The sequence below is a fragment of the Nothoprocta perdicaria genome, unplaced genomic scaffold (genome assembly GCF_003342845.1).
Source record: "Nothoprocta perdicaria isolate Ctin4 unplaced genomic scaffold, notPer1 scaffold_172, whole genome shotgun sequence".
Classification (NCBI taxonomy): domain Eukaryota; kingdom Metazoa; phylum Chordata; class Aves; order Tinamiformes; family Tinamidae; genus Nothoprocta; species Nothoprocta perdicaria.
In genome coordinates this window covers 1,118,373-1,144,812 of record NW_020454894.1, presented here as the reverse complement: position 1 = coordinate 1,144,812, position 26,440 = coordinate 1,118,373, and the positions used below count along the sequence as shown (strand labels likewise).

Genomic DNA, 26,440 nt, shown 5'->3' with positions numbered 1-26,440 from the left:
GCCAGGGCACAGCCACCTCCCCGCCACGCCAGGGCAGAGCCACCTCCTCGTCACGCCAGGGCACAGCCACCTCCTCGCCACTCCCCGCCACGCCAGGGCAGAGCCACCTCCCCACCGCCTCGGCTCCCTAACCAGCTGGCCGCCCCTTACACAGTCTGGGGGCAGATGGAGGAGGTTGGTGTCCAAAATGTGGATCCCCTTGTGCTGCATCACACAGATCCCAGCAGGGCCCGCAGGGGCTGGTGGCACAGGCGGCAGCAGCAGCAGGTAAACGGGCCCTCTCCCTGCAGCACACCACACAGCACAACCCAGCGAGCTGCAGGTCACACTGCCCTGGTCTGGGGCACACGCTGCCGAGGCACATCCATCCGGGAGGTCATGGCTCGCGCCGTGGCCACTGCACCTTCCTCTGCTGAGAGCCATCGAACGTGCCTTGTGCAAGACCCTGTCTCAGAGGCGGGACACGCTGATTTTCAGGGGCTGTCTGCATGCAGAGCTCAGCTTTTATCCTGTGCTGTGGCCCCGGGGTCGGCCCTGCAACCCCGGCAGCCACCAAACCCAGACAGGCAGCTCAGTGGGGCTGAGTGCTGAGAGCACCCCAGGAAGCACTCAGGACCTGGTAAGATGATGGATTCGTGTCATTTCATTACTGTAGTTATATAATATGATTCTTTCAAGGAAGAATTAAAAACTAAGGTTTGATTTTCAAAGGCAGTTTAGAAATATAACATCAAACCACTCTAATCTTTACAGCTGCAAAGATACTTATTTTATAGGTGCTGTATTAGGGACCATTAGCCTGGGCTTTTCACGTAATGCAGTAAGTTTATTTAGGATGTACATTAGCCATCCTTTCATTCTGGTGTTATTAAATCAAAGCATCTAGTAATGTAAGAGAAGTACTTACACTGCGGCATATTTTAATAGCATTGACAGATAGTGGGCTGTAAGTTATTTTAATATCGTCTTGATAAACATAAAATAACATGTGAGAGCAGAAACACTGGCTAAGGTAGGGCTCGCGAGCGGCCGGCTAAGGGGAGGGCAGGCAGCGCGGGCACCACGGCAGCGCTCGTGCTGCAGCCTCGGGCGGGCACTGCCCCGGGCTCGGCGAGGAGCCGGCGCGGAGCTCGCCGCACCCCCTGGCACGGCAGCCAAGCGACGACGACCTGCGAGCGGCACGGATGCCTTTGTACAGGCACTGAACAACAGGAGAGAGCGGGGCAAGCCCAAACAACGGCAACGTCAGAGAGAAACTGATGCAAGACCCAAAATGTGCACCCCAGGAATACAGATGCTACTGTATTGGTGTCCACATTCTTGATAACTACAGCAACAGTTAATGGATCCTGCCCGGCATATCAGCTGTGCCCTCAAAAGGCTCTGCATTCAAACAGAAAGGCAAAGATGGGGAAATGGCAGGAGATGAAAGCTGGCTCTATAAGCCAGCAGGTGACGGCCTGCCGAGCTGCACGGCCGGGCTCCCCCTCGGCACTCGCCCTTTGGGCAGGGCTCACCGCCCTCCCGCGCCACCATTCCTCCCAGCTCCTTCCCAGGTTGCCACTTCCCTAGGAATGCCCTGGCTAGGGCGACTTGCACACAGTTGACGGCATTTAACAAAACCTGTGCATTTAAGAACACTTGGATCCGCAATTTGTATTCAATACAAGAAGTTTTCACATTTTTTTCCTTTAATTTACTGTCCATTCTGTAGACCCTGAAGACAGTTTTATCTCTGCCAAAATTTGAAAACAAGCATGAACTTAGATGGTATTAAAATTTCACTAATGCCTCCCATGCAGGTCTTCAAGAAACTCAGATGCTACTGGCATGAAGCAGCTTATTAAAATATATCCCACAGAACATGAAAGTGAATCTCAGGGCCAGGAAGCACAAATATTTTGTAGAATTCCCCAAATCTAGCTAGTAACAGAAAGTCTATTCCTGATATTTGAAAGATGAACAATCTAAACAAGCACTGACAGGGGAGAAAGAAAAAAAACCCCGCTATATAGAGTATTCCACTGGTTCCCAAAAAATACCCTCAAACTTTACCACAAGCAATAAAAGGCAAACTAATTTAAAGCAATCCCCCAAAATATGGCTGCCCAAACTCATTCCTCATGCATATATCCAGGTCCACCATTAGGCTTATGGTTATCTCCTGTAGTAAGATAAGCATTAGGAAAAAGATGCAGATAGCAACACATACCAGTCTACGAATTTCTCTTTCACATTCTCTCTTAATTCTGCTGATTTCCTCTTGATGCAGGTGATATACACTCCTTATCTCGGCTGCTTTAATTTTGTCAGCTTGGATTACCATAGTTAAAGCTTCTTCCACTTGTTTCTTAGCCCCCTTAAGCTCTGAAATTTCTTGCTGCATTTTTATTTTCTCAACTTCAAATCCTTTCTTGGCCTCCTCTTTTGCCTCTGTGAGAAGCACTGTTTTAACTTTGTCCGGAGCCCCATCTCGTACCGCATTCAGGAGGGACTGCAGTCTCTGGATTTCGTTATCTTTAATTTTTATTACTCTAAGTAGCTCAGCTTCATGCTGCCTCAGAAGGGCTTCTCGAACAGCCTGGAGCTCCTTCATTTTTTCTTCATGGAGTTTGACTTTGAGCTCTGTTACCACTACTGTGCTCTTGTGCTGCTCGTGCTCTTTGATCTGCTTAACTTCCTGGTTCTTCTCTCTTTCCAACTTGCTGACCTAAAAGGAAAGCCAAAAAAGTAGAGTGTATTTACCAACAAAATGCTTAACACTAATTAAATTACCTAAAAACAATGGAGTGAACCACTTCATAATATTAGCATTTGACATTGTATGTCTGTGCCATAGACTGACAGGCCAGGCTTGTGAATTAGGATTACCAGGGCTATAACTCCACATTTGGCCTTTTGCTAAAGCTTTATGATCAAACATTCTGGTATACAGCAAAGATCCCTTTCTTCTTCTTAAGAGGTTCCAAATAAGAATAAGGTCAATGATCTCTGCCTCACAACTGCTTTGAGGTCAAAAACCCATCCTTTGTTTAACTTCACCATTCCCTCTACCTTTGGGGCAAGAGGATTATGAAAGAGAAATCTGTTCTATTTAGTTGCACTTCATGGGATGAAAATATACCTTGCCCAACCCTATATGGCAACATTTCAGACCATCTGGACCTGGAGTTGCAAGAGATGATTCTGTATATACCATAAATACTCTAGTCCCAGCACTAGTGAAGCCCATCCTTTCTCAAAGCTGACCTGGAAACACAGCCAGTTCTCACCTTGCAATCAATGGAGCCAGTGCAGCTCCATTTAATCAAAACCAACTGTGACAATCACTAAAACCCTTGTAATGCAACCAGTACCCCGAGTGGATATGGCTATAAATTGTTAAACTTTAATTAGGCACTAATTTAAGCTTATTTTCTTTAATTTTGCTCATTGTTGCAGTGAATATATATCTCTACTAAGGAGATTTAAATTTGCACATTTCCAACAGGTACCATTTTTCAAAAGAGCACGCCAAGCTGGCAGGCAGTTGTCAATGGTTTTCTGGGGTACAAATGAGCCATGTGTGCTCACGGAATACAAGGTCCATTTCATTTCTTTAAGTGATTGCTGCAGGATGGCAGGTACTAGAAAGTGTATTTCCAATGTGGATTTGCATCCCAAAACCCTGGTAACCCAGATTGCTCATGATACTCATCTCGAACAACATCTTCATGTTGTGAAACCCAAGTTCAGTCCCAGGTCAACAAGAGTTAAAAAGAACCAGTCTGCTCTGTGGTTAGACACATTACATTTTCATGAAACCTCATTAGACTGACGTGGTCAGGCTTAATGTGCAGTTAAAAATCTAGATGATTTGAGAATTTCTTGGGGGAAAAATAGCATTTTTAGGTGCCTACTTTCACATTTTGATTTTTTGTTTAGTCACAATCCTAACAACTACATTATTTTTTCATATAGATACAGTTAATGAAATATTTCTTCTTTTGTTAGGTTCATCCTTCTAGTCAGTCACTATCACTCCAAAATTACAAGAACAGGGTGCATATGAAAATAGAGCAAGAATGAGAAATATTTTCTACAAAAATTGTCACATGATAAAATCAGCTGCAGCCTGGGTTAAGCCATATTGGCTCCTCATCCAATATTTCCAAATGAATGCTGAATTACTATTTATTCTGTATATTGAACAATAAAATATATATTGCATGAATTTGCTCTGATCCATTAAATAATAAACTGGCTCTTTTCACTAAATATAAAAGTTAAATGTGAGGGCTCTAAAATTAAATTAAAGAACTAAAGTTAAAGAACTTGTTCTTTAAGAATGGCAAATAAATAAGCCTAAGAACTATTGCTCTTCTCTAGACAAACACATTTTTTAGGACACTAAGTTGATACTGAGATGAAAGAGTAAGGCAGAAGAGCATTAAATAAGCTAAATATTGGTGAAACAAGTTAAGAAATCATACCATATGAACAACCTGCTTATTTGTTTCCTTAAGTTGTACTACTATTTTTTTTCCTCAATGCTATCATTAATCATTACTGTGAATGCTCTAGGAAAAGGCTTATGAAATAATGAAGAATTTATAGCACATTTAACAGGGACAAAACCTAAATTAAGACCAGTTGCTTGGTATTGCTCTGGTAAAAGGTTGGAGGAGAACGGAGCTATTTGATTGCAAATATTGAATATCCATGTGCAAAATAAATACAAATATGAATGTAAGTCTTTGGAGTCTAGAGGCTGTGCAGCCAGTCTAATGATCTTTCTTTTGCTGGCAGATAACGGAAGGATATTACTTTCCAGGAAAGGAGTGGAAAGAGGACCTCACACAAAATGAAACCGGCTTCAAATAAATGAGCTCAGATCCCAAACTGTGTGTTTTGGGGAGCAGCTGCAGCACACTGAAGCACACGCAACTGCGGCCAATTAACCTGCTAAGTTATTCCCTGACGAACGTGTGTGGGGCCAGGGCTGGACTGCTCCCTGGGCACCTAGCACGCTGCTGCCGCTGCCTCTCCTGCCTACCGAGGGGTTCCAGGCAGGGCTTCTGTAGGACGACTGAAACACATGATTAATTCTTTTTTATTCACTTAATATACACTGAGTAAGCATTTCCTAGCAAGTCATTTCAAAACTGTGACGGTTTTCTTGCAGCCCCATAGCCCTAACATTAGGGGTGCATCAGTGCGAGTTAAACAAATGTGCAAATAAAACACTATCTAGATAACAGCCGACACATAATGGCCCCTTCTCAAAGGTTCATTTTCTTCAAGTACATTTTGAATCCCAAGATAGCATCAGAAAAAAAAATTGTTCTTGTATATGATATCTCTCCCATATTAATAGCATTTTTCTCATTTTTCTCAATTTCAGCTGAGCAAATCTTCTGTAAAATTAAAGCAAATGCCCTTCCAGATTTTTTAGCAGATTCTCACTATATTTCACAGCTTATATTTCATCAACCTTTTCACTTTCAAAATGCAAATGCTTTTATTTTCATGGGCAGTGGTAAGTTCAATGACTTGCATAGCAAATATGTGTCATGTCAAAGTTCAAATTCATAGTGATATCAACAAAATATTAAACATTCGTTTCATGTGGAGAATGCCATTCTGCTTATAGGTAAAAAATTGCTTTGCAGTGACTTAAAAAATGATAAAGATATATGATAAAATCTATCTTTATTCCTAACAGCTTCTGCTTTGTATTTTACTCTGAAATAAGTAAAAAACACAGAGCTGCTATTTTTTTAAGCTAGCAACTAATCACACATAGTGATTTGCTACACATTTAAGCAGGTTTGTGCAATATATGCTGGCTATCCAGTGACTAACCTGGGCCCGCTGTGCTATTCAGGTCTCCCTGACATCAAGTGCTAAAACTCAAATACCCCTTTGCACACAAAGTCATACTCACTTTGTGAGAATACCCATTTGTGAGTATGAAAGCTGCAATGATAAGCAAAGCTCCTGACAGACAAGAGAATTCTTAACTAAACAGAGGGTTAGGACAGGATCCAAACTTCACTGAAATCTCTCAAGAGCACCTGAGCAGGCTTTGGACGAACGGTTTAATTCTCGGTGATGACTCGTTAACGTACTGCAAGTTGTTCTACCGACTGCTACTAATCGAGTTCCTCAGTTCTGCCCCATACAGATGGATGAGATACTCTGTTTAAATAGCTGTAAATGAAATCATGAAAAAATACAAGAGAATACATTACTGCAGAAGGCCCTGCAGGCTCATTTCCCACGTTTTTCAGGAGGTCTCGGCACACATTGCAGTCTTGCAGTAGGTCCACTGAGCTTGTCCAAGAGCACTGAGATTATTATGGGGGCAAAGGCTGCAATGCTGCTTCATGGAAATCATAGTGTCCCATGCATAAAGACGACCCTGTACAGAGGATTTACATACCCACATGTCCGCTCTCCCATCACCTTGGGAAAATGGGTGTCAGGAGAAGCAGCGACTGTCTGTGCTAAGGGGAAAGGGAGGCCGAAGCAGCGCGTGCCTGTGCTGGGCAGAGGGCAGCCAGTGCCGCTCCTTCGCCCGGCCTGTTCTGCTCCGTAGTGTTTGTTGGAGCAGCCTGCGCACATCTCTACCAACTGAAATTAATAACGGACGTTCTGCTATATCATAAATAATGACAGAAGTGTTCATTGGGAAAAGAGGCTCAACTCGATCCTTGTTAGTAAAGATGCATCTTGTTTCTTCAGTTGACATAATAAGGTTTCCTTACTAAAAAAGCCTGAGGCTGTCTCACAAATGAGAACAAAGATTACAGACCCAAACACTGCGAATGGAAAGAAAAAAAATCTGACACTGCAGACAATTCTCTAAGCAGTAGTTTACAAAAATAATAAAAAGATCCTGACAAGTTCGCAGCACAATGTGCTTCTAAAACACGGTCCTATTTAAAGAAAATAAATAAAGAATATATACCTTTCGAAGTTTCTTTGAAAATGAGATTTACAGGCTACAAATGTTTCAGTGAAAAAAAAAGAGGTAGAGTGGAACAAGTCCTAGTGAGAGAAATAGAAGATATGGGCAGTTTTCAGCCTACTGCTCTGATTACGCCATCTGTTTTGGACAGATGTTTGTTTTTACAGATCTTTTTCTGGCATTTAGGTATGTCGATTCTCAAGTTAATTTCTTCCTGACTCACAAGAACAAGTATTCTGTGCACAGCTGAGTCACTGCCTGCCAAAGAACTTTCCCAATTCCAACTATCTAGTTTTCCCATCCAAAGCTGTACCTCCGAAGCAACGGAACTGTAACACATGAGGAATCCTTTGCCCCATATCCATTTTTAAATATAAGAAAAAATTTAAGAGAAGAAATAAAGGAGTTATGTTTTGCTCCATATATAATGTTATCTTCAGTTACTAGGGTATATGCCCTCTGAAAATTTATTTTCAAATTCCTTCGCAAGTCAGCAAAGCATTGTACAAAATGTTTACCATTTCTAATCAGTTTATTGGTGCTAAACTTGCAGCTGTTTTAAACAGTGCTCACAAACATACTTAGAGCAACACAACAGCAAGCTGTGCATACACTGGGCATACACTATATATATATATGCTGTGCATACACTAGCAAATTCACCCCGTCCATGGCTACTTTGCCAGCAGTTCTGCCTGTCTACTCGACTAAAACTGAAGTATCAGAAGTTGTTCCGACTCGGCCACCATTTGGGGAAGGTGACTAGTGGTTAGAAACCAGCAACAACAGAGGATCTTAACTTTAGCTAATGGAGGAAGAGGAAAAGGACGCACACCTTACTCTTTTCCTGCTGGAGCTCTATCTGAATGTCCGTGAGCTTCGCACGGAGCTCTTCGTTGGCGGCTTGCAGGGCAGCTAAGGCATCGGGCTTCTCTCCCTTCGCTCGGGCGCTGGCGCCCTTCTTGGACATCGTGAAGCGGCGCACGGGGGCTTCTCGTCCCGCCTTCTGGCCCACTACATTTTCTTACCTGCCTAGAAAGAGGGAAATCACGTAAGTGCTGTGAAAGTGCCCAGGCGAGCACACAAGATTGGTTTCCACAAGGTCCCACACGAGACTGGTTTCAAGCTTTAGCAGAATTGAGGTGGTGCACTCCAGACAGCTCCCACGGGAGCAGTACCGCACTGCTCTCCCACGGATCTCCCACTGCTCTCCCATGGATGCTTCGGTACATTCATCATTCTCCTGTCCAATGCCACTAGCATTTAATAAAAGTCTTTGCATTTTTTTTCTTTGCATACATTAACTATTAGAAGATCTTACACCTCCACAAGTGTGGGTTACACAGAGAGCTGCTGAAACTTTGCTGGTGTTAAAATACAATGGCTCCGTTTTGTTTCTAGGCATTTGCCCCACACTGTGGCAAAAGGTGGGAAAATCATGTTTTCAGGGGAAGGCTGAGCAGCAGGGGCAAGTATGGAAAGAAAAAAAAGAAAACCAAACTTAGCAGTCAACCTCCCAGTATTTTGAAACCTTGATTTCTTACAGAAGGCTCGTAAATCATTCCTGTTCTATCATGCTGGCTTCAGATCCCTGCAGATTTCAGCAGCCAGCTCAGCAGTCGGCTCTGGCTGGAGGCCGTTCACTCTAACAGGGCCAGGATGAAGCTGCCTCCAGCAGAGCCCGGGGATGCAGTTAACAACGAACGTGAAAATATTCACATCTAAAGTAAACTGAGTCAGATTCCAAGTTATAATATGATTATGCTGCATACCTGCAGGAGCAAAGACTGCATAATGCATAATGCCCTGGGTTTTGTCCTTTAGCTTCAGGGGCTCCCCTAAACGCACAAAAATGTGATCCAAGCAATCCAGGGAACCAAGGGTCCTCGACGGAGCGGGTCCTCGACGGGCACGGAGGCCGTGCCAGGTGAAACGGGCGGCTAACCACTGTCATTTTTACCACCCTTTTTGCCGTGTGTTATGTAGGAAGGGCATCCACAAGCCTCACACATCATCCTATTAGAATAATCAAACCTTCAGTCCAAGTACAATAATAAAGTCTTCATATTTTTGAGACTGGGAGAATACATTATGCACATGATTCCTGGCATGTTTGATATTGAAAACAGCATTAATAATGCATCATCAGCTGTCTTTAGTAGGCCTCATCGTTCTTTCTGCCTCCTCACTCGCAATTCCAAAGCCAGGCCTAATTGGAAAATGTGTTTTCTAGACTGCAAGTTCTGAAATCAGTGGTTCACTGCACTTAAATCTCTGCCTAGAATACCAACACTTTAAGCAAAACAGATACCTTAAGCAAACACTATACTTACAAATATTGACAATTTATAATGTATGATAAAGATTTTGATCTCACGAAGCTGCCATGGCTAAAGCTGCAAGATATTCCTTGGATTGTGAACTCTGCCATAAAAGGATGCAGCCCGCACACAGACAAACCCTCGCTGCTCACGGCCCAAGACACCAGAGGTGCCTGGACCGAAGGCAAACCCAGCCCAGCTTGTGTCCCCGGACCAGGCCGGTCCCAATACCCGCCTAGGCTCGGCTGCCCTCAGCACGGGCAGCCCCGAGAGGCACCGCGGGGCTCCCCCTGCTCCCCCGCACTGCCCAGGGCACGCAGGGAGGCCCCACGCTTTGAGGGGCAGCCACGAGCAGTTATCCTGGCATTGGCGGGACTTTCTGGAGTTCCATTAGGATCAAGGAAGCCAGCAAAGCACTGAACAGCTGTCCGTTTTGAAAGGAAGTGGTACCTATTCCCTTCTTCTTGAATCCTCGATTCTAATAGCATCTACCCATCCTGGCAAGAAACTTTAGATTATTTTGTAGTGCCCACAGAGCCCTAATTATCCTGTGCAATCCTACTTTGCTGTGCCCATGGAAATCTTTAGTTCTACTTGGCCTTCCTGGTACAGAGCATTCCATATGCTAGCTGAATGTTGATGTTAATATTCCTCCAGCCCCAAAGTTCAGGAATCTAGGCTCTCATTTCTGGGACTGTACAAATTCAGAATGTTTCACAAATGTTAATTTGAATTTTTCCTTATTTTCATAAACACTTAAAGCTCCAACCTTTTTGATAAATTCGACATAAATGGTTTTCCAGATGGAAATGACATTTTTTTTCCTGTAGAAATATTAGTTGCAAGTAGCATTATATTTCATAGGCTGCAACAGGAGAAGAAAATCTGATGTTAATCTCATAGAAATAACCATTAGGCAGGTAGCCAGCCTGGAACTTATGGGATCAAGAAATGATTGCAGATACACATATTGTCATGTACACAGTTACACTGCGCATTTGCTAGATGTATTCTGTTTTTATGTTCTTTATATAATGATTAAAAGGAAAATGCAGGTAAGTCAAATCAAACTTTAAAGGAGTGCATTTTTTTGACTATGCTTCTGCTGAGAAAGTTTCAGGTTTGGAACCAAACATCAAATGAGAGCTAGCGGAAGACATCAGAGAGCAAGTAATGCTCAGTCACATAAGATGTCATTCAGCAAGGAGCAAGTCTCATTCAAGTCCCTACTCTCAAACAAATGCCCTACTTACTGGGAAATACAATGGCTTGTCTTGAAGACTTTCACTCTCTGTAAAGAATTAAATATTAACTGTGAAAATACTATCACACACTGCAATATGCTACCTAAAGCCTTCATGAATTAGAATATCAGAGATCCACTTGAATGTAAAAGAGAAGTTGAAGGCACTAACCTCTAAATTGAGGTCCTAAATTTGTCCCTCTGCATCAACAATCATTGGAAAGCTCCATTCAGAATAACTTATTTTCATAACTTACAACATGGAAGAGTTCAGTTAATATTACTGCTTCTTATCATGTAAACTGGAGAGTTGAATCTGCATTTCCATATCCTATAGGAAATTTGATCATGTGTCAACAACTGGCTATCACACACACAGTCTAATTTTCCACAAGGGATAAAACAATGAATTTTTCCAAGTGTGAAACAAGTTCTGAAACGTATTTTATGAAATGCTATTCTGATTTTCCTTACAAAAACAACTAGCAATCAGTTTGGACAGATGGAAGTCTAGCCAAAGTTTTGCTTAGGATTAGATCAATTCCAACAGCAGCTTTAACAGACCCATGTCAAATCCTGACTGACCTGAATTTTTCCTCAAAGATAAATCCCTCAGCTGGAGTTCATTTAACTCACTGAGGACTGGACCGTGTATAAAAATTCAAAAGTATCATTCTGAAAGCTACACATATGCAGCTTATATGTATTTCTATGTGCAGAGTTATTGTGTGTAGGTGTGGATAGCTGTTTGACATATAAAAGCTGTATGACATACATAAGACATATATAGCTGTATGACATAAAAGTCATCTACTGATTTTTCTCTCTGAATTTTTACATAAAAACATGCTTTTTAAAGATAAAACAGCTTTGTCTCAAATGTGTGTATGTACTACAAAGTTAATACCTTATAGTGATTACAGAAGAGATTGATAGTATTTAAGCACTGAAAGACACAATTACTACCACACCTCATCATGTAGAATGTGATTTTTCTAAATCATAATGTTATGTAAATATGCCACTCTCACTTATACACCTCTTATGTGTAAATTGCTAAAAGTAGTGAAGAAATTAGGCAAATTAGAAACAGTGGCTATTATGTAGAAAGCTAATTTTTCTTTTTCCCTTGGATAGTCAGCAGTACTCAAGGAACAAAACTACAGTGGTGTTATTACAACAATATTACAACAATGCCTTCACCCAAGTTCTGATTTAAACTGGTGCAACTCAGAGTAATTCTGCTGATTTATGCAAAATTATTAGAGACAAATGCATTTCAGACTTAATTCATTCTGTTTAATATTGTATCATTCCATTATCTTGAACACAAACAAACTAATGCTTCCATTTTCCCATGGAATCCATGCCTGTATAATTAACTGCAATCAACAGTAACACAGATGGCATCATATGATCCACAACCTCTTTATGAAAACATTAAGTATGTTATTAACATCCATAAATAACTAACTATTTAATGTTCCATCCCTCCTCCACACGAACACACAACACAGCTGGATTTGAGAGGGTGAGAGGCAGCATTTAACTAGAAACACTGTTATAAAAGAATTTCAGTTCTTGATTTTATTTAATTTACAAATGAGCTTGTAAATAACAGACTCTACTGTAGCAACAAAAGCACTGGGGGTTAGATTTCATAAATAAGACTTACTTCCAGAATGACTCATCCTCAGTACACTGGATATTGAGGAACTAGACAGCATGGAAGGACATTGATGCAAGGTAGATTTTTTTTTTAGACTGACTGTAGCTTTCCAAGTGAAAAAAAAAAAAGGTATTTTAATTTGGAAAATCTTCCTTGATTTCTTAGTAAATGGATGTTTAGTTTCAAACTGATGTTATACTTTCCCATTAAATAGCAATGGACAATAATTTGGGTAGAAAGTCAATTAATCTCCCAAATGAAAGCAGGTGTAAGTTACTAAATGCCCATCAACCTTGAGTGAAGAGCTGCTTTTTCATTCAGAACAAGTTTATTCTTTGAGGAACAAAGAATCTTAATCTTCTTCTTTCAGCACTACACACGCTAAGTGAAAGAAGCTTTTCGGTTGCTAAGACTGCGCTCGGTTTCAGGCCGCGGCGGCACGCTTTCGCCCAGCCAGCCTGCCCTCGGCGGCAGCACCACCAGCAGCCCTCAGAGCTCCCGCCGTGTCCGGGCTCAGCACCAAGCCGCTGCCGGCCTTTGGGAGCGGCCGCGGTGACGGAGTCTGCTGCGCGCGAGCAGGAGAGGCAGCTCGCGGGGAGCGGGTGCCGCCGCGGCCCTCGCGCTAGCGCGGCGGCCTGCTAGCGCACGCTGAGCACGGAGGCGGCCTGAGCTGCCTCATGGAGCCGCTTTGGAAAGGACAGGGCAGCCCTGGCTCCTTCTGGGCCTGTGTGTGAAGGGGTGGAACAAGCAGCCTGCGAGTGGCTGCGTTTAAACCATTTCACACATTCCCCAGGCAGTGTGTACTGCACTTGAGGACCTGGCCCACAGATGGACTTGAAAAGAAAGCAAGGATGTGACCAAGCTGACGGAGTACCTGGAGGTTCACGGTGGTGGTGCTTTGAGCGGGGAATGGCCAGAGTAGCTACTGAAGATGACAGCGCTCGGCATTAACACCCCTCCTGCAACACAAACATCTGCTGGACAAGAGCGATCCTGGGCAGGGCAGGAGGGCCAAAATCTCAGCGGGTCAAGTGAGAGCCTTCGGACATGGTCTGCGAGTGGAAGGTGGTTCCTGGGAAAGACAGAGAGCTCCGGTGAATGCCAGGAAACAAAGAGCTTCTGCACAGCAATGCCTGAAGAGACAAGGAATTCCTCCTTACCCTGGGCAAGCTTCTGGCAAGAACCCCAGTGGAGAAAATGAAACCAAAAATGATAACCAGCTTAAAGATGAAAACTGAGGTCAGCAAAGAAAAGCTGAAGCACCATCAGCACCGGCACCAATAGTGGTGCTGGCACTTGCTGCTTAATATTTGAACTGGGTAGAGCTAAAAGAATATTCGGCACGAGGACTGGAAGCAGGGTGGCAAATCCATGACGAGTATAACCAAAGCAGAACCATCTGCGCGCGCTGTTTCACCATCAGCTGCCGCTCTAAGTACACAGGTTTGTACCAAATAACAACATCAGAGCATGTAGAAGGGAACCGTTTCCAGAACCAGGTTTTAATTTATGTGGTCTGTGGGTAATTAAATCAGTCTTGTACTCCTTCCTGAAGGAAGCTCGCAATACAATATGTCACAGAGCTCTGCAACATTCACTGAGATCAGTCCTAATTAATTATTGGCTTTGATTCATGTATTCGTACAGTCTCACAAAATAAGCTGGGAGATGAGCCAGCAGTGTAAAAGAAAGAGCTGCCGAGAGGCACCACAGTAAGGTCCCACAGCAACACGCACACTAAATAGACGAAGCAAGAAGGTACCACAGTTGGTTTTAACTTTAAAAAGATAACATTTTCACAAATCAGAATGGCAATTTTAAGTCTGAGTAGCACTAACTTCAGCAACAGCCAGTCATTAACACTCTTTCATAGAATTACACATTTGGTATGCGGTAGGCTCCTAGGCATGGTACCGAGGAGCATTTCACTTGTTTCTGTGTTTTTCTTGTTGCTTTTTATGACAATTTAGTTATGACAAGAGATTGTTAGGAATGACATGTAGATAAAAATCACATGACTTTTTCCAAGTGTAATGAATAAGATGAAGAATTATAGCACTTTTTGAAGGGAAAAGAAGGAGTTTAGGACCCAGGATGACTGGGAGTGAATTGCAGCGGATGGTCCAGGTGGCCCCAGGCTGCGGGGAAAGGGCAGCCCTTCAGACTGTGGCCACCACTATCGCCCAGGGAGCCCAAACCCACTCAGGAGCAGTCCCTCGCGGTGCCGCTGGTTTGCTCAGGTCAGTTTTGGACTTTATTTGGCTTAAGATTCAGCTCATAAACCACTGAGAAGCTGTTTCAGAAGTTATAGTCATGAAGTGCTTCTGGTTGATGTAATTCTACATACACCTGGCTTTGTAAACCCATACCCCAAATCCTGTTCCAAACTGCTGCTTCCCCCAGCTCCAGCACACCTAGAGCAGCTAAACTTGCTAGGTAAAAAATCTGAAGGGACCAAGTTCCACTGAAAACAGTCTTAGGCATTAGATGGACCAAGTATCACACCTGAAGCCTGTAAGATATTTGATGGCAACACTAGAAATTCATCCTGAGCATCCCAGCAACCTTAGAGTAATTTGAGCAGAAGATGCTGCCCTCACAGTGCCTCCACGCACCTCCATTGCTCCAGACAAGGTCCCTATGAGATACTGAAAGGACACTGGCATCAACGCACCAGGATGGAATATTCTCATTGCTTATAAAGGTGCATTCCAAGAGAAAAGTCATTGCCAAAATTTACTACAGGGAGATTAAGAAAAAGAAATGCACAAACCCCTCTCTTAATTGTATACCTTGCTGACGAGATAAGAATTTAAGTATTTAGCTCAGTACTACTAGATTTTATTACAAAACAGAAACACTAAACTATTGAAAATATATGGAATTAAATCCTTAAGCTGACTTTTTTTTTTTTTTTTTTTTTTTTATAAAAAGAATAAGTAAATAAATAAAAAGGGAACAAAAACTGACTGGAAACCTGAACACCTCCAAGTGAGTATCTTAGAACAGAAATTCCTTTCCACAGTTTCTGGCATCCCCCTAAAGATGAGCATGTATGGACCAAAATTCACTGCAACACATACACTATAATCAAGTGCTGGATGTAAACGGAACAGAACAAGGCATTTACTAACCACCTTCCCTAGAAACACCATATTGCTGTTTAAAAGGAAATGTTGCACATCTAGTTATTTCACAAGTTTTCACTGATTTCATGGTTCATCAACAATCAGCTACGTAAACAACTTCTTTCCACAGCTAATATATTTTAAGAAGAAACAGTCAAAATGCACAGCTCTGCCATTAGACATTAAGTTCTGTACTGAACAGAATACCTGTTAACCAGAGTAAATACAGAAATATTTTGCAAACAGTAGGGGTTTAAAAGGGAAGAATATGTTATCTAACTTCATACAAGAACTCTGATGTGCAGTGAGAAAAATGCATCTATGCAAGGGAAAAAGGCAGAAGTAGCTCCAGAAAATAATGCCCCTGGGAACCACATTATTTGGCCGCAGTCTAACTCAGCCCACTGAAATCAGGCTCTTCCCATTTATTTCACTGAGTTATGTATTAGGCATTTGAGCCAACTTCCACTTAAGTCGGGAGGAGACTTCTCATCAGCTGTAATGATCAGGTCATTAATATATTAGGAAGTCAAAAAATAAGTGCCTCCAAGTTGCCTTTCAAGACCATCAATTTAAAAGCAAAGATTATCTCCTCCAAAATGGACCAAATCCGGATAGTGTAAAAGCACGAGCCAGAACTAGCCGTCCCCAGGGGCACAGTGACAAGCGGGGCCGCACTGCTGAGTGCTGGTGCCCGTAGGGGAGAAGGACCCGGGAGCTTTTCAAGGCTGACAGGGAGGTCAAAGGGAGCCCGGGCCTCACACAGCAGAGCTGCTCTGGCCAGGATGCAAGAGCAGGTCACTAATGCTGCTGACGGGCGCTTTGCTCTCCACGAGCACTCAGCACTTCTCGTTTGCATTTGGTCTTCCTGGGGCCAAGGGAACAACAGCAAAGACAAGTGCATCAGCATAAATACTAGAAAATAAAGTTGTGTTTCTTAAAAATGTATGATTCAGGTCCATCTATTTGGTCTTTTTGGCATATATGAAATTTATAGTAACATTTTTGAAAGAGTAATGAAACAAATTGGGGACAACAACTAATATTGCCATACAATAGTCTTAATATTAAGCTGTTATTCATCCTCAGAGCTAGAAACACAGGGATGCACAAGAGCCGCTGTGCAGAGGTCCCATCGGATTTGGCAGGAGCAGCCCTGCCACCTTCCCGACCCGCACACGGACACGTGTGGGCGCGAGATGGCAATGCCTGTCTCTGCCCTCCTACCTGGGGACAAGAAAAGCTGGTGAGACCCGTGTGCCTGCAAGCAACGCTGCAAACACAGCCAGGGCATCCTCTAAGTCTGCCCATGAGACAGCAGGACTTCTCCCTGTCTTGTTAGGCCCATTAGGTACGCACTTCCAACTATAAGGAAAGGGTCTGTTTTAAATAGGTTAAAAACCACCTCCAGAAAGATGTTTGATAAAAATGCTACAGACAAATCCCCTCCCAGATAACAAAGCAGAAACACTGGGGAACCTTGCAGTCACAGAGCTAAAAGCAGAGACAGAGCAACGTCTAGAAAGAAAAATGTGCAAAGCACTTAGGGAAGAACAAGCTACAGAACAAGAAACGCTCAGTGTAAAATGAGACAAAGCCTTCTTGTGCACGAGGCACAGAACGATGCTGCTGTTACGCTCGCAATACGCAGCTGCATTATTTTTTTCACTGCAGCTGACTTTGTCAAGGTGATTTCTCTTTGTGCAATAACCAGATGTACATGGCTAGGGATTTTTAAGCTATAATCTGATTTTTTAAAAGCTGATTTGATTTGAGATGCTGCATCAATCTTTCTAGTCAATTTGTTGGCATGCAAATCACTGGCATCTCTCTGTAGTTTCATGCAATAGAACAATAAGTGGGTTTGAGACTTCCTTTCAGCATGTCAAAAATAGCCTCATTCTAAAATAATTCAGGCTTTTAAAGGAAATAAAAGGGTAATGGTTCTTTTAACTTAGCTGTAACATTGCAAGCAAGGAGATTTCCCCAAAGGGAAGGGTCCTATTCCCAACAGAAGAGCTCCTTAACTTTCTTAACACAACTAAGACACCAAGTTTCCAAACACTATCCCACCCAGATGCTATCATCTCAGTTACTAATGAGCATAACAAACCCCAAGCCTCATAACACTGTACTAAATGTAATAAGCAACAAAGAGAACAGTAATTGGAATGAGCATCTCACAACCAAGATGGACCATCCCAAAGGGTGTATGTGTGTGGGGGGAGACGAGGGGAAAGCTGATAGAAATTATGCCATTATACAACCTTCTGCTACCAGATCAAGCATGACAAAGGTACATAGGGGATTAATTCCTCAATAATAACATATTATTCAGGCTCATGTGGCATCTCCCCACCTACGACAGACATTCAGGGACCACTACAGAAAGGCAAAACAAATACTAACAAGTGTGTAAGTGCTCTGGTAAAGAGTTTCGTGTGACTCAGTAAAGCTGAATAGCAGTTCTTGGGAGAACCCCTGATCTTCATTTGCCAGCTATGAGGATGAAAAGGACAAAGCAGTTCAGGATAACACATAGACCAGTGTCAGCCAGAAACTGCCAAGCTGGTGTCGAGGTCTATTTGCCAGTTGTCAGCAGATCCCACTGCAGAAATCAGCTGGCTACACGTTGCTCAGCACCGGATTTATAACGGGTTTATAACGTTATAACGGGTTTATGATGTGGCCAGCACATCTGCCCACAGTAGAGGCTGTTGCTGCTGCACTACAGTTGCACAGCAGCTGGCTGCCAGCAGAGCCTGGGGCTGGCACCGAGACACTGCCAAGGCTGGAGGCAATGGAAACATCTGAATCCACCTGCAAATGCAATTTGAAATTGCAGGGTAATGTATGCAAAGTTTTCAAAACATACATGCAAGCAATACCAGATTTGTTTGTTTTTTTCCCCCCAAAAAATCCAAAATATTTTACTCAATAAACTAAACCTGGTTTACTTCCTGTCTCCCCATTCAGATTCCTAGATCTACAGCTCATCAGTCCATATAAAATTTTACATTTATTCACACTGAAAATGCAGATAAATAACCATTTCTTAGCTTTAGAAATGAAACTTGGAATAGAAAACATTCATATAACTTTAGATGTGTTGATGTAAATAAGTATAACCAAGTCTAGGATAGTAATGTGATTAATAGAGCATAACACAAACACTTCTTGTCTTTGTGCAGCTAAATCCCACCACCATCAAATGCACTGAGTCACATTTTCCATCTACCCACTAATCAAGTTACTTTTAACAAAAACTATCTGTTACATCTAACTCCCTGCAGGCTAAAGTGGAAGTGACCATGTCCTCTAAAAGTGCTACTTTCAACACCTGCTCCATAATATCCATCAGATACTGGAATTTAGAAACTACCAGCCAAAGCGGCAACAGCTGGAAGTCACCAGGTCCTGCATATGACGAGAAAGACCCTAGCTGGACAACAAGACAACTGTGGCTTAATATGAAATCACAGAATCCCAGAAGGGTTGAGCTTGGAGGGGACACTTAGGGATCATCCAGTGCAGCCCCTGCTCCAGCAGGGACACCCAGAGCACGGGGCACCCGGTCACATCCAGGCGGGTTGGGAGATCTGCAGAGCAGGAGCCTCCGCAGCCTCCCTGGGCAGCCTGGGCCAGGGCTGGGCACCCTCATAGTGAACAAGTTCTTCCTCACGTGGAGATGGAGCTGCCCGGGTTTCAACTTGGACCCATTTCCCCTTGTCCTGTCACTGCCACCACTGAGAAGAGGTTGGTCCCTTCCTCCCTACATTCAGGTACTTATATGTGTTGATCAGATCTCCTCTCAGTCTTCTCCAGGCTAAATAGGCCCAGCCCGTTTAGTCTTTCCTCATAAGATAGACGCTCCAGTCCCAATCACCAACAAATCAAAGCCTTACAGTGCATCCACAAGTGAGGACAAATCCAAAACACCCTTTGTGGTCTTGGTTCTCTGGTGTCAATCGAGCAAACAGGCCACCACATCCTACCCCAGCAGCTGCAGGCACTCAGCTCCCCTCCCAATGCTGGGAGGCACAGAAGTTGGTTGTATTTTCCAGATTTGCAGTCCAGCTCAAAAGAATGAAAATGGAGACAACAGCACCAAAAAGCAAACTGTATTTCCAGTGTCTACGGTCTCCTTGGTCTCCAGAGGAGGGGTGTGGGAGAGGTGACAGATGGCAACCTGGTGGCAGCTTTCCCAGACCACGTGGCCACTACCCAACATCTCTGCACAGCATCTGCTGTCCAGCACAGCTCCAGGAGACAAACGAGTGCTCTCCATCAAGGAAACAACTCCATTATCAGTGAAATTATGCTCTTGACAAAACTGAAATAACCAGAGACATCTGGCTTTGCTTCAGCACAAAGTGGACATTAGCTAACAGGGAAATTGTCTTCTTGCTTTTCTTGGCCAGGAAATGGATCAACAGTGACAGGGAAATCTGAATTACATAAAAACTTGCAGAGATATTATGTACATGGCCCAACATCAATATCAGATATTAAAGACTTTCCAACAAAATATTTAGTATTGTCTGCCTTGCTATTCATGCAAGAACACCCAAATATATTTAGGGTGATTGTGCAGTAATCCATTACAAGCAACAGGAAAAGTCTGATTTTTGTATTCCTATTCTCCCTACCAGCAGCTACCAACCAGATACCTTTTTTGCCCCATCTTTCTGTCTCTAGGAATGCAGAGAAAGACAATTTCTTGCTTACTCAGTTCAGTTCTTCACACATTTTATGATGTTTTCTATCATAAAAGCTAAAGCAGTAGTTATATCAAATGTCATTACTCAAATACTCAAAGATATATTACTGTAATATATTTTCAAGGAAAATTAGCATTAGACAGTCCTCAGACAAGGTATCTGCATGCCAGTAATGGTTTCATGGGAAACATAATTAAAAGAGAAACTGTATTACTTTTCAGAACTCATTATGTTTGTGAAAGGAAATCTACTGTATTCTAGATCTAGGATCTAAGCAGCAGCCTTTTCACAAAGCTAACACTTTAACACAGGACTATGAAGTCAAACATTGGAGAAAAAAAAAAGACTTGAAAATTTGAGAATATCTGCCAAAGACACCTTCAGTTCCACAGCTCCATTTGTTTCTCATGAACACTCTCCTTTCCTATGCCTGCTTTTAATTTCCTACCAGGCATTTTAGGGCAGCAGTGGTTGTTGACAGCTTATCAGGAGAATTTAGTCATATGTAGACATATCCCTCTCAAAGATTTGTTCAGGTGAAAATAACCTAGAAGGGCTAGTTTTGCTTTTCAATGTGAAAAATATATTAAAGAACTGCAAAAACATTAACTGCATATCACAAAACTCTCCAAATTGGAAACAGATACAGATTATTTTTTACCATTTGCTTGCTGGCGTATCTAGGCAATCTGGGATTAAACTCGCTGTTTTCCAGTGTTTTGGCTTTCTGCACATGCTTTCCAGTGCACATCACTTCTCATAGGGGTTGCACTGGCCCACCCTTTAGCTCAGAGGATGTTTCCATCCTCTTCTGAGTTTCATCGCAGTCCTTCACTCCCAACAGCAGCCAGGGTCCACGTTAGGAGAGCAGGGGCAGAATGCCTGTGGGACCACGGCCGGGTGTCTGTGCGCTTACAGCAAGTGCCGCCCAAGGACTGCGGGTGCTGGAGCTGGTACCTGCTGCTGTGTCCCGCCAAAGGCCCCGCTCGGAGGGAATGGGACAGGTCCGCAAAGCCCCTGCGGACAGCTGGGTGCCGCATCTGATCCACTGCTGCTCCTGTGTGCAACAGCCACAGAATCCAAACCACATTTCACTCTTATTAATGTCTCAGTCCATGCAGAGCGCCCTGTTACCCTCCAAACCAAAGCGGATTTTCTGTTTACAGCAACAACACTTTCACACGCACCTTGCCGTCAATGCAGTGCCGTAGATGCCGAGGTGGGGGAGGGATTCCTGGCGTCTTAAGATGCAGCTCTAGCACGGACAGAAGGAGCTGAATCTGTCCCCAGGATCATTTCTCCATACATGAAGAACATAGGAGGGGAGCGCTTCTTGACCCAGAAATGTGTAGCAGAGAGGAAATTTGATTCCAACTGCCAGCTGGCATTCCCTACAGAAACTCAGGAACTTTATGCTGGAAATCCTTCAAGCGCAGTTGCCCTCAGACTACTGCTCCAAGAGGAACAACCCTGAAAGGGCAGGAGAAACGTCCTCTCCTTACACTGACCCATCACTCTTTCAGTACACACATCAGCATCTACGTTTGCATGACATATCATCTACACATGACTTCACTATTTATGGTTATTCTATTTCAGAAGCAATTCATTTTGGTAAAAAAAAGCAATATATAAATGCTTTTATTCAGTTAAGCCTATAACCTCTGAAGAGCTCTGTGCACAAGTGGATGCTCTGTGCATCTGGAGATGCTCCTGTGACCACTGCAGACACAGGAGAAAGGATTTCACAAACTGAGATAGGAGCTGAATTTTTGCTAACAAATGCAATCTGAATGAAACTCTGCCTGTAAAGGACATGTGATCGCCAATCTAAATCTGTTTCACACTGTATACAGCATACTCTGTATAACGGTTTGTAATTAACTGCTTGAGAACATTTAGTAACACAACATGCAGGATAAATTCCAGTCACGGATGGGAGCTAGGAACAAAGCAGGAATAAACTATTGATGGCTGTGAACCCTAAGGATCAGAACTAGCTCTGGCACTGTTTGATATTCTACTGGCAACCTGTAAAAGAGAAGGAAGGGTAGGATGTCAAAATCTACTGATAATATGGGATTATTTAGGTCAATCAAGATGAGAGAGGAATATAAAACAAGAAAAATAAGAGAAAAAAAGGAATAAAAACATCAGACTAGGAAACGAGGTAACTAGGCAACATGAAATTCAAATTGGGAAAGTACAAGATAATGTACATTAAAAGTATAATTTGACATATTCTTCACACGAGGATCATGAAGCTAAGATCAAGTCATCTTTGGCAACATCTGTTGTGTATGCAGCCCACGAGGTAAATAAGATATTGGCTTGTAGCAGGAGACAGGAGGGAAGCTGAAAAGCATCGTGATGCTGCAGAAGGGCAAGCGCAGGTACACGGGAGCACCGGGTTCAGCTGCAGGCAACACAGTTGATACAACCAGGCAATGAAAGACTTACAGACTGATTTCTGAAGACAGAGGCACTTAGAGGCAGCTATAAAGTGATTGACATTATGAAGGTGAAAAGAATTTGCTTTTTCATAATAAAGGCAGAATAAGAAGCTACCCAGCGTTATTAACAGGCACCAGCAGAGATAGTGATTTTCCCCGCGGAAAGATGAATCTTCCATTTCTGAGTGCACACTAAGACCACTCGCAGCAATTCTGCATCGCTCGGCTCTCCCGCCATGAGCCAGGGCTGACACGGAGAGGAGCTGCCGCCCCAGCGCCGTTCCCGCGCCTGCCCCGCGCGCAGCACAGCCGCCTTTCTAAGCGTTCTCCCTAGCGCGTCCAGAGTTGGACAGAAAATACCTCTGAATGCCAAGTTCCTCAAGGTGATCTGCCCACGTACTCACCTGCTATTTCAACCAGGAGTTATCAGTTCACTCTCAGTTCTATTCAGTGTGCACTTGCAACACTTCAGCTGTACATTCAGCTGTAATATTCTGTGATTCTGTGATACACATTCCAGCTCCGATATGTGTAGATGGATAAATGGCCCCTCTAATCCAAGTTCAACACTAGTCTGTGGACCACGTGCTAGGTCATATTCAGTCTAATCATCATGATCCAGCCCATAAACAGGATTCTGGAGTCTAACAGTCTGACCACAACACACTGAAAAGGACAATTAGATTGTTCTCATTCCTGCCAATGCCTCATCTTACTCCCAGCTTCCATCAAATGTCGTCAGAGAGTTAACATGTCTTTACATTTGTTTTTAAACTTATATTCAGTTAGATTGCCCAGCAGAAAAAATATTACAAAAATTACAAAAAATATTTGTTTCATAGCAGAAGCCCAGCTGAAATCAGATTGGGTTGGGTTGTGGCCTTTAAAAAGCACAGAGTTGATCACAGAAAATATAGCCTAAATTAAAACAAGCGTCCATATTTGGCATAACATTTAGGAAAACCTGCATTAACATCTTCAAAGCTGGATCCGATGGCCAGGCAGGCTGGATGCACATCTGCATTTTGAGCTATGAGCTGCCACGAAGGAAGGGACAATGAGCAGGAATACAATTTTCAGATATTTTAAGCCCATTTTTTGACAGACTGACCACAAGGACCACTAGAGATACAAAATCAGGCTCAGAAATTTACTCCAGAGCTGCTGTGCCCAAACTACAGAAAAGAAAGGCAAGAACTAAAAAATCTGGATGGCCATGGTAGTATGAATCCTACTTGCAAGACCTTTTCTTTTTTCTTGCGGCTGTAACCTACCGCAGTAACACTGACAGTTTGGTACTGTTCAAGTCAGTGACAAAAAGCCTTTTTTCTTCAATGGCCAAGGACCATGACCTCAGCAAGCATAAAAAATAAAATAAATGACATTGTATTAAGAACTCGATTGCATGGAATAGAATGAAAGAACATGTTCATGCATCCAAACGGTAGCCTTCCTCCGAGTATGGTCTGTCCTGAGGTTAACACTTATTCTTAGAGACTGTTTCGGTTGCTTCCATCCTGGGACGCTTTAGCCTTCCACACAGCAGTCAAAACTATTTCTCATCTGCTTTGGGGAAAAAAAGAGTCCAAATTCATCAGCTGTTTTCAGAAAAAAAAAAAAAAAAAAAAAGAAAGAGAGGGTGAGGGGAGAGGGGCTACAGAATTGTTTTTAATGGCAAAATATGCCCCAAATTCTGCCTCTAGTTAACTTTCAGAAGCGCTCATAGCTGCCAGGACAAAACGACCTTACATCTGATGGCGACAGCTGCTCCACAGAGCCGCACAAACCCCCGGCCTCGGTTTGGACCCGCCTTGGAAGGGCTGCGGGAGGCAGGGCAAGGTGAGATTTCATGAGATGTTTTGGACACAAAACACCTTGAAAGAAGAAACCATATGATTTTGGTACCAAATGTAAAATTAAGGAGGGAGGAAGGAAAGGAAGCAGGAAAAAAACAGCAGGACAAACAGCCTGATGTGCCAGGCTGAGAAGAGATGCCGGCAAGCAGAACTGCCTGGGGAGGTGTCCGGACCGGGAGCCCAGGGCGCAGCAACGCGGGAGAATGGGCGGCTGGGGAGGACAACCCCAGTGCAGAAGAGCAGAGGGGACAGGAGCTGGCTGGATGGGAGAAGCGGGACTGATCACCCGGAGCAGGAGGCGAGAGCCCAGGGAGAGGCGAATCTGCCCGGGACAGGTTTCTGGGGCCAGGCACAGACTTGCGGGGAACACAAGCGAGGCTGGGGAGACAAGACCGCAAACTGTGTGGAGAGAACTGGTAAAGGTCTAAATGTCTCAGCGACTGCAGAAAAGGATATGGAAAATATTTACTTGTAGAATCTTAATGTTTGCTCTGGAAATACTCCTAAAATAAGAAATCTGTAACTCACAGATGAAGTGACAAATTTCTATATACACATATTTGAATGTATATATACTCAGAAGTAATTGCCATATCACACACACACGTATATATATATATCTTATCAGCACTTCCAGTTCTTTCAAATGTCAAATGCTACGTTTAAATGCTGATCGGTGACTGCTCTGTGTAAGCACCATGCACAACTTCTCCAGTGTTTGCAAACCTAACTGGCGCTCCTGCAACAAATGCAGCTCCCTCCTTCCGACATAACCCATCTCTGCATTTCATACCCAGACTTAAGATGAAAAAGCGTCAGGAAGCAAACAAACCTTGCAGTGTGTACCTGAGCCACCAAGCCATGCTACAAAAACAAGCACAAACCTGTTAAAATTCCAGAGAACAAAATTCAGTCCAAAGCCTGGAAATACACAAGGCCGCATTGAAGCCCTCCTGGTACAGACAGGTTTATAAATGTGAGGAAAACAGAATGGATTCAGGGCACTTTAAAGGGGGCCTCTAAAGCAGCGAATCAGCTTCTCACGGCAAGGGATTTCTGACTCGTGGAGGAAACCGCGGAGCTGATCTCAGTCTGCTCAGCTCGTCTGCAAGAGGACACAGACAGAAGCACTTTGCCGTTCTCTCAGAAGGAAATCTTTTTTGTTCTTCCGATCCTCCTGCTTTCTCAGCAAAGCAACTTCACAAGCAGCTGCCTCTGCTGCTGCTCCTTACAGCTAGAGACCCGTGTGCTGGGCGCTGCCCACGTGCACGTGAGGAAGATGGCAGAGCCGGCTGCAGCAGTCGCGCAGCGCGCAGGAGCGGCGCTGCCTCAGCGCGGACATCCAGCCTGCTCCGCCACGCGGGACCCGGCCCGCCTGCGGGGCACATGGGGCTGCTGTGCCGCCTCGCCAGGCATCTCCCGCAGCAGCCACGCAGCCCCCAACACTGGAACGCAGCAATGTGAGCGCACTGCTACAGAGATCCAAATACACTCCCAACATATTTTGATGACATTTCAAAATCATTCTACACCAGCAATATCCTGCAGAATATCTGTGAACGAACGCACCTCACCTTCACTTCAACCCGAGCACCCTGCGTCTCCCGGCTCGCAGACCTCTGGCTCCGGAGGGCAATGACTCAGCACAGACATCAGCTTTTTATTTTTCAGATGGAACTTACCAAACTGTTACAATATTACAGGGAGGATCTGCTTCTCGGATCCATTTCCCTGCGCTTCTCTCCTGAGATATTTTCACTAAACCCTCCCCAGCTGGTTGCCTTATGACAAGCAGAAACAGTTTCTTTTGGAAAAATCAAATGCAAGTCTGCATGTAAATCAGGATGAGGAAAAAAAAAAAATCCCAACCTCAATCCACACTGCATGTAAAGGAAGAGGTAGCGTCTTAGTATTAGCCTAGCACTTATGCTGCCGAACAGGGAGGCATCCTTAGATTTGTGAGCATTGGTGACACAGCAGGGCTAAATACAAGAACAAGCTGCCGCACCAAGACGCACTGGCCCAGGCGGCCGGCGGCGGGAGGGCCCGACAGGGCTCTGCCCTGCAGCCCGGTGTGGGCTGTGCACCCTGCGCCCC

General features: G+C 43.7%; 1 protein-coding gene across 1 annotated transcript in view; it reads right to left on the bottom strand.

Moving 5' to 3' along the window:
- JAKMIP3 (Janus kinase and microtubule interacting protein 3) overlaps positions 1–26,440 on the bottom strand; it is a 62,561-nt gene that overhangs the window by 24,908 nt on the left and 11,213 nt on the right. The window contains exons 2-3 of the mRNA XM_026036225.1: positions 7,788–7,984; positions 2,213–2,710 (exon numbers count right to left, since the gene is read on the bottom strand). Of these exons, the coding sequence (XP_025892010.1) occupies positions 2,213–2,710; positions 7,788–7,922 (633 nt within the window). The 5' untranslated portion in view covers positions 7,923–7,984. The remainder of the gene's footprint in view (positions 1–2,212; positions 2,711–7,787; positions 7,985–26,440) is intronic.